Source organism: Humulus lupulus, chromosome 6 (assembly GCF_963169125.1).
Source record: "Humulus lupulus chromosome 6, drHumLupu1.1, whole genome shotgun sequence".
In the NCBI taxonomy this organism is placed as follows: Eukaryota; Viridiplantae; Streptophyta; class Magnoliopsida; order Rosales; family Cannabaceae; genus Humulus; species Humulus lupulus.
In genome coordinates this window covers 55,019,059-55,028,187 of record NC_084798.1, presented here as the reverse complement: position 1 = coordinate 55,028,187, position 9,129 = coordinate 55,019,059, and the positions used below count along the sequence as shown (strand labels likewise).

General features: G+C 32.3%; 2 protein-coding genes across 2 annotated transcripts; both read right to left on the bottom strand.

Moving 5' to 3' along the window:
* Window positions 1-519: 519 nt before the first annotated feature.
* On the bottom strand, window positions 520-1,940 carry LOC133785113 (uncharacterized). Its single transcript, XM_062224368.1, has 5 exons — window positions 1,588-1,940; window positions 1,335-1,505; window positions 1,153-1,257; window positions 900-1,068; window positions 520-812 (listed from the first exon to the last, which is right to left on the bottom strand). The coding sequence occupies exons 1-5, from the start codon at window positions 1,938-1,940 to the stop codon at window positions 720-722; spliced, it is 891 nt and encodes a 296-aa protein (XP_062080352.1). The 3' UTR covers window positions 520-719.
* A 1,213-nt stretch (window positions 1,941-3,153) lies between these two features.
* LOC133784025 (uncharacterized) lies at window positions 3,154-4,841 on the bottom strand. Its single transcript, XM_062223569.1, has 4 exons — window positions 4,731-4,841; window positions 4,016-4,642; window positions 3,296-3,937; window positions 3,154-3,215 (listed from the first exon to the last, which is right to left on the bottom strand). Exons 2-3 carry the CDS (start codon window positions 4,565-4,567, stop codon window positions 3,920-3,922), a joined length of 570 nt encoding a protein of 189 aa, XP_062079553.1. The 5' UTR covers window positions 4,568-4,642; window positions 4,731-4,841; the 3' UTR covers window positions 3,154-3,215; window positions 3,296-3,919.
* Window positions 4,842-9,129: the final 4,288 nt, after the last annotated feature.

The window sequence follows — 9,129 nt, the reverse complement described above, 5'->3', positions numbered from 1 at the left end:
GAAATTTTGTATAGAAGAGGATACTCGATGCCTTTGTTACAATGTGTTTCTAAGGAGAAAGCTAAGGAACTGGTGCAAGAGGTCCACGAAGGCTTCTGTGGAGATCACGCTGGGAGGCAGAGTTTGTCAAAAAATATCTTAAGGCAAGGGTATTTCTGGCCTACCATGAATGAGGACTCTACGGACACTACTACAAAAATTACATGATAAGTCGGTTAAAAACCGACTTCTGAATGTTCATAAGTCGGTTGTGAACTTACTTCCCATGCAGTGACTTATGATGTAAAAACATGGTAGGTTGGTTGCACACCGACCTATGGTGTAAAACAGGGTAAGTCAGTTGCAAACTGACCTCTAGTGTAAATCATGATAGGTCAGTCTGGCACACCGACCTCTAGTGTAAAATAGGGTAAGTCAGTTCCCAACCGACTTATGGTGTTTTTTGTTTTACATGAAAAGTGTATTATGCCAAAACAAATCCTGCTTTTTATACAAACAAACATAACAAAACAAAACATATATCACAGTAATATAAAATACTAGAATTTGAATTAAATATCCAAAATAATGATGAGTCTTAAGTTAATTACAAAATTACTCATATAAGCAACAAAAGTGTAAACTATAGTTAGACAATAAAAGTGTGTGTATCTCTAAGAAAGTCTAAGTTATTCTAAGTATATCTCTTTAAAAGTCTAAGTTAACAAAAGTGAGTAGACTTATGTAGTACTCATCAAATCCATAATGCATTGTGCCCATTCTTCACGTACTTCATTGATCTCATCCTTTGTGTAAGAATTCTTCCCGCCACACTAAAACAAAATTCCTTGCGTGAGTTGAATTAATATAATTAATCTTGAGGTAAAGCTATAACTTTAATAATAAATATTTTCACTTACTTTACTAGTTAGCCATCGCATTGAAAACTCATTTGTCACGAAGTCTTTCATCATCCTCATAACATAGAATCCACATTGTACTGATTTTGATGGTTGACGAGGACACTTAACAGTTCTCCATGCGACTTCCTTAGTTTTCGCATTATTTGTGCGCAAATGTTGAAAAACACTATGCAATAAAAACATAAACATTTATATGTTGTTAATTTTTAAATGAATTTAAGAGTATATAGTTAATTGGTTAGATTATTACCAAGAAATGAGAGATTTGATTTCATCTGGTGGAAAATTGTCAAGAGAATCCAGGAAATAGCACAATTGGTGATCAAAATCCATTATTATAAGCATCCAATGATTTCTAACAGAAACACAAAAATATTTCATTATTAATATTATATATAATCACTAACAAAATACTAAAAGTAAAAAACTTACCCCTTATGATATGGCAACAACCACATTTGACCTGGATTTGAATCAATCATACGCTTTGATATCCATTCAACTCGTTCTTCTTCAGTAGATCCAACATTTGATAACCAAATTGGCTCAACAAAACAAAAAAAGTGACTGATCTCTCTTTTCACTAATTGGAAGTATAAAATCCTACATAAAAAATATATATCTTTGTTAAATTTATAAAATAAGTTATCTACAAACTTATAATGGTTTTAAAAATCTTTGATACCTGATATATAACGATATACATGATGCTCCAATCTCCTCCATTAAGCCAAAGTGGACTATATCTTCTTGTGAGATATATAAATCATTCTCATGACCTAATATCTCGAAATCCATCGGAACTTTGACCATGAAACTTGGCTCCACATACTTCACAGTAGTTAATAAACACTTGAGAGAGTGAGGAACCCCACTAGGAATCTTGAAGAGTATCGGAACACTAGCTTTACTTGACACTACTTCATTTTGACTAGGAAGTCTTTGGGAAGGATGAGACTTGTCTTGTGTCATTGGGGCATTAGGTATTGGTGAACTATTTCTTTTTTGCTTCTTTGTCTTCTTAGGTAGCTTCAACATGAAAGTAACACATGTTAGTCTTGAAAAATAATTTAATCAGTAAATATAACTATTTGTTAATATCTTACCAAATTTGAATCGTATGGAATGATCAGATGAAATGGCCACTCAACAAAGTAACCGACAGCATGACAAACAAAAATGATCTCATCCTTAATAGGAAAAATAAGTTTAGCATCATTATTGCAGTACTCATCCACCCGCACACGATAGTTACCCTCTCTTAAGTCAACACAATGAATTGTTCCGCTTGTTGCCATTATTCGTCCAATAGCAACAGTATCACCATTTTCTGCCAATAATCTAGACTTCTGATTATCCTACAGGCTCAAGATGAGGAAAATAATAATATTTATGTCATAATAGATATTTTCTTCAATAATAATATAAATAGGTGAAGAATAAAATACTTTTGAAGAAATTAAAGACTCATTTACCACCTCCATTGGTGTAGGGGTCTCACTTGATGGTGAAACTATCGTAGGCAAACTCACTTCACTTCCTTTTAATGATGAAATTTGATTTGCTAATTCTGTAAACTTTGTCAAAAACAACTATCGTTCTCGTTCTCGTTCTTCTCTTTCTCGTTCTCGTTCTTCTCTTTCTCGTTTTTGTTCTGCTTCAAATTGTTCAGCTTGATTATGTAGTCTTTGCTCAAACGATTGCTCTAACTTTTTAAAGTCATCTAAGTATTTTTGCGATTGGTGTTGTTGAAATTGAAATTGATATTGTTGAAGTCCACTAAAACCTCCTGCTGGCTTCAAAACGTAGTCTCTTTGTGTAACGCCACGACTTTGGCCTCTTACTCTACCAGGATGCTCCTTTTTCCCTAACACTTGTGTCAATATATCGTTTGTCCCAACTTCTACAAGTGTCCCCTCGTTTCTTTGATCTAGAAGGTCATCCTGCGATATTTAATTTCATAAATTTAGTAATAAAATATAATGAAGGATAAAAAAGAATCCAAGTTCATATAGTTTACAACATACAATGGCATTTCCTATAAGTTTGTCACGTTCATTTACATAATTTCCCGATGCATCTTTCCTTGCCTCCTTCCAAAGTATAGATCGGTCTATTGGCTCATCTGTGCCTAATTTCGTTTGCTATAACAAAATAAAACTCAATTAGTTGTATATAAAATAATTACAAAATTAAAAATAGAATTAAAAGCTCACTTACAAGGTCAAATTCTATTTCTTTAGAACTGCGCCGTGATGAACGATGAGGATACTCCAAAGCAGCACGCCTCTCTTTTTGTTTTTTACTAAATTCCTAATCCAATTGGAATAATTTAACTTTTCAAAAAATTAATATATGAATTAAAAAATTGAAACTTGGTATTGTACACTTACTTGAAATTCTTTACTTTTTCTTTTGGTGACGAAGATTTTCCATTCTTCCTCAGGAATGCTATATCTTTTTGGAGGCACATCTAATGCAGTGGGATAATCTTCCAATAAATGTGGGTTGGTAATGAAAGGTGCTACAAATCTTCTAGTCAAAAACGTTTTGAATGCCCTCCACTTGATGCCTACTGAACTCATCACTTCCTTTCTCATTCCCTCGTTAAGATGAAAAGCTAGCTACGAAGTTAAACAATACAAGTTAATATAAATAATGTACAAGTTCATTAAAAGATTACCTTCATTCTTACATTTACATCTTTCCAAACATTCTCTAAAGTTGCAGCAAGAACATCATGCCAATTATCATATGTAATCGACACCATTGACTTTGCTTGCATCCCCAAATAGCATTGTAACGCTCTCTCCGGAGTTCCAATTGATTGCCCTCTCTTGTTAAACCTTAAATTTATCTTTATCCCTTTGATTTTGTCAGCAATTATTTTTGCCAATCGCACTATCCCCTTAGTTTTCCTACTTATCTTCTTCTTTGTCGTTGGATCTTCAGTACCAGCCTCTTCTACATCAATGCCTTCGTCTGCATTGTCTTCAAGTTCCTCTTTGGGATGCTCTTCAGGATTGTCCATGATCCTATTCAGGAAAAAAACAAGTATAACGATTAGTATATAAAATAAACAAATGATAAGAATATTTTAAATACAAACTTACAATCCAAATTCCATCACAATCGCGTCGAACATATGGTCCAACTATTGATTCGATTCCCTCAAATTCATTGATATCTCCAATTTCTTTCTCAAAAGTTTGAAGTTCGCCAATCTCATAATCACCATCATCATCACCACCTATGAATTTTGGTTGTGATGCAAGTACAAATGACCATCTTGAATCTGATGGATCTTGAATATAGAACACTTGTTTTGCTTGACTTGCTAATATAAATGATTCTTCTTTATGTCCTATTTTATTGAGATCCACTAAAGTACATCCTAACTCATCTGATATGATATATTTGTCTTCTACCCAATTGCATTTGAACATTGCCATCCTAAAATCACGATAATCAAGCTCCCATATTTCTTCAATGACTCCATAAAATTTCATATCTCCATAAAATGGTTTCTTATCACGAGCTGAAGCAAATTGAAGAGTTTTTGCAACAATACATACACCGCTATTTTGTGTCACTCTAACATCATCACGAGCTTTTGTACTAAATCTATAACCATTGATGACAAATCCATCATGCTTAATTGCCATTGTAGTTGGACCTAATGAAATCCATCTTAAGTTTTCAGATACTTTGTGAAACTCCTTACTCAATTCAGATTGAATCTGCATAATGTAAAATAAATTATAGACTTTAAAATAGTAATTTTTTAAAACTAAGAATACTTATGATGAAGTAATTAGCATAGGTTACCCTATCACGAAACCATTGATGAAAAGTCCGATGGTGGTAATCTTGGATCCATTTTCTTGATTTATTTCGATTCTCATGATGAAGATATTCCAAGTGTTCTCTAAAATAAAGAATATTGTTATTATGACAATAAATCATTGCTTAAATATCATTTCACATGATATTAATACTTACTCTATGTAAGCTTGAACTTCAATTGTATTCTCTAGAACATTTCGATGAGCAACATCCTAGTCTTCTTTTTTGATCAAGGTGAGCCTTCCATTGTTGATGCCTCTTCCAGTAACATCTTCACTCATTGTCTTTTTGGGAATACCAATCGCTTCTGCATCAGTAATGTACTCAGTCCATATTCTATCTATTCCATACATACATATATTTTGCGCTCAAAAATCTTCAAAAGTTTCGGTGATGGGCAAGCCAAGTTCATGGTACTACTGCCATGGCATTAATTTTTTTTTTACTAGTCATAAATAAATTCATGAGCTTCATGGGTACTAATTTATGTGGTATGCAAGTCAGATTCGTCGACCAAGGTCGATCGCAAGTTTGAAAAGAAGCTCAAGTTTTATTCCAGTGAGTTTGGCTCTATGTACTATTTTTTGGTAGTTTTAAGCCTCTACATTCTTATTATTAATCGATACTTTTTTTCAAGTCTACTCTCACTACAGATGATTAGTATTGATGCTCTAAATTTCATTCTTGAGTTTGTAATATGGTTTCAGATGTTGTAAACCAAATTATAGTTATAGTTTGATAAAGTTGAATTTATTGAACCTTACTCAATAGTCTCTTCCTAAATTTGCAATGCAGAGGTTAGAGATACTGTTGCCACCTTGACTGCCCAAAAGACTATTGCCAAGGTCAGAATCTTGTTCTTACTGAATCATTTGAATGCTCATTTTGTTTATTATATATATTTATATATATGATCCAGGCAAATTTCAAATATATTATGACCATATATAACTATTAAACAAAAGGAAAATTACTCTGTAATTTCCCTACTGAGATTATGAGCTGAGATTTATTCAATTACTCTACTCCACGTTATTTCCAAACTCTACTCGAAATGAAAATATACTTATTAGTTGAGTTGAAATAAAACAATAGCAAGCAAGAACTAGAGGATTATAAAGGTTCTTGAAAAAGAAAATGCAAGAACGGGCCGATTAAGAAAACGCAAGAACTAAAGAATAGCAAGAAAATGCCAGTAAAAATTTTGCCGATGAAGAACGAGCCGGAAAATTTTGGGGTAAAAATTCAGGCAAGCTGAAACTGACCTTGGAGAACCAAAAACATCTAGATTGCTCCCAAATTCAACATAAATATATACACAACCCATGACTCCCATTTATATATGATATATATATATAAGATTGACCTGATAGAACCAGAACCAACTTTCAGCTTTGATGTTTTCTATTTGACAAAGAAAGCTGATAATACACTGTTACTACGTACAGGGGCACAGACAATTTGTCGATTTTGGTTGTCAAAAGACCTCAAAGCTATCAAAGGTTTGGACCCCTCTAACGCATCCTGGAAAAAGGGACACATATTAAGTATTTGATATTCTCTGTTCTGAAAAGAAAATCAAGAATAAGGGGACTTGGAAGACAAATAGTATATACCCTGCCATGAAGTCTATATCGTATAAAAATTTCCTTTGGGTCGCTGGCAGAATGAAGTAGAAGAAGATAAAGAAATGGCGGGGTGTACACAGTGAAGAAGACGCGAGATACTTAAAAAAAAATTGGCTTTTATTTCAATGCCCTAAATTTTACATGGTAAGTCGGCCCATTATTAACTGACTTACAATGTAACACCATAAGTCTCTTCTACAACTGACTTAGGATGCCACATATTAAGTCATTTACCACACAACCGACCTCTCATGTCCTTTAAAAAATTATTAAAGAGATACACTAAATTATGTTATAAATTTTTTTATTTTAAATTATCACTATTATTAAATTAAAATATTTTCTTGTTTATAAAAATGAAATAAATATTTTTAATTATAAATAATTTATTAATTTATTTATATTTCAAAAATTATAATATATGTAGTATTAATAATTATATATTTTTTATACTTATTTCATACCCAAATAAATTTTATATATTTATTGTTTAAATAAATTAATATATTTTAAATTTTCAATAATATAAACAAATTAGAGTATATTTAATAATGTATTTTTATAATGACATGGTAGGTCGGTTCTACACAACCGACCTACCATGCCACATGAGAAGTCCTTTCCCACACAACCGACCTACCATGTCCTCTAAAAAATTATTAAAGAGATACATTAAATTATGTTATTTTTTATTTTAAATTATCACTATTATTAAATTAAAATATTTTCTTGTTTATAAAAATGAAATAAATTTTTTTAATTACAAATAATTTATTAATTTATTTATATTTCAAATATTATAATATATGTAATATTAATAATTATATATTTTTTATACTTATTTCATACCCAAATAAATTTTATATATGTTTTGTTTAAATAAATTAATATATTTTAAATTCAAATAATGCAAAATTTATATTTGTTAATATTACATTATAAATATATTTTATAAATAAAAAATATTTTCATTTAATAATATTTACAATTTAAAATAAATAAATAAAAATTTGATAAGAGTAGTTTCTTAAATAATTTTTTAAATGACATGTTAGTTCGATTGTGTGTCATTATTACACAAATATAGTGTTAAAGATATTCTAATTTGTTTGTACATTATTAAAATTTTAAAATATATTAATTTAATTTATTTATTTATATTACAAAACATTATAATGTAAAATTAATAAATATAAATTTCTTACAATCATTTCATACACTAATAGCTTACATATAGATATATATATTTATAGTTTAAATAAATTAAAATATTTTAAATTTCTTACAATGTGACATGATAAGTCGGTTCACATAGTAGCGACCTACCATGTCAGCAAGGTAGGACATGGTAGGTCGGTCGACACAGAACTGACCTACCATGACAACATGGTAGGTCGGTTTTGCATGAACCGACCTATTATGTCTTCTACAAGCATGGGAGGTCGGTTCACACAGAACCGACCTACCATGTCCACATTGTAGGTCGGTTCTCGCGTAATCGACTTCCCATGCTTACCTTGGACATACATGATAGGTCGGTTCTGTGTAAACCGACTTATGAACATGTATTAAGTCGGTTTAAAGAGAGCCGACCTCTTATGTCCGATGGATAATATCCAAATTGTAGTAGTGGGATTTCGTTCAAAAATGTGACAAATGTCAAAGATTCTCAAAGATACCGCGAGCAGCCCCAAATGATCTCAAACAGATGCAAAAAACGTGACCATTCATAGTATGGGGGATTGATTTGATCGGGTCTTTTCCTGCAGGAAAAGGAAATGTCAAGTATGCAGTAGTTGTTGTTGACTACTTTACAAAGTGGGCCGAAGTTGAGCCATTAGCAACAATAACGACCAAAAAAGTACTAGACTTTGTTATCAAAAACATCGTGTGTCGATATGGGTTGCCAAGGAAAATTGTCTCAGATAATGGCACACAATTTGTTAGTGATCTTTTCACTGATTTCTACGAGAGGCATGGGATTATAAAAAGTTTTTCATCGGTAGCTCATCCATAGGAAAATGGACAAGTTGAGGCCATCAACAAGAATCTGAAGGACACACTAAAGAAAAGGCTCGAGGAAGGAAAAGGGGCATGGCCAGAACAATTACCAGAATTACTTTGGTCGTACAAAACATCCCATTGAACAGCAACAAGCCATTCTCCATTTTCCTTGGCCTATGGGTATGAAGCCATGTTGCGTGTTGAGCTAAACCCACCATCACATAGAAGGCTGACATACGATCAAAGTATTAATGATCAATTATTGATGGAGTCCTTAGACTTGGTCGATGAAAGGCGCGAGCAAGCTCAACTTTGAGTGGCAGCTTACCAGCAAAAGGTCGCTCAATATGAGAAAGTTTAACGTGGGATATTGGTACTTAGAAGAGTTTTTCTCAACACTCGCTATCAGGCTGCCAGAGTGGTCGGACCAAACAGGGAAGGTCCCGATCAGAATGAAGAAATTCTTCAACCAGGCACATATAAACTTGCTCGCTTAAATGGAGATCTCATTCCTCGCTACTGGAATGGATAACACCTACGCAAGTATTATCAATATACAGGTCTTCTTAAAGAACTGGCTTGTATTAATTTCACCTTTTACAAGTTATGAATAAGGGCTAGTCAATTATGTGACTGGTCGCTTACAAGAGTAAGATCAATTTTTGATCACTCATACATACACGATTTTGTCCATTTATTACGAGAAATAAAAGGAATTGTGCACAACTAGTTATTCTTGCCAATTATTG

Excerpts from the sequence above, each read along its gene's own strand:
- LOC133784025 (XM_062223569.1), bottom strand. The coding sequence starts at position 4,567 with ATGGCAATTAAGCATGATGGATTTGTCATCAATGGTTATAGATTTAGT.
- LOC133785113 (XM_062224368.1), bottom strand. The coding sequence starts at position 1,940 with ATGTTGAAGCTACCTAAGAAGACAAAGAAGCAAAAAAGAAATAGTTCA. Across the intron at positions 1,506-1,587 it reads TGTATATCGTTATATATCAG|GATTTTATACTTCCAATTAG; the intron begins GTATCAAAGATT and ends TTTTTTATGTAG. Across the intron at positions 1,069-1,152 it reads ATCAAATCTCTCATTTCTTG|TGTTTTTCAACATTTGCGCA; the intron begins GTAATAATCTAA and ends TTTATTGCATAG.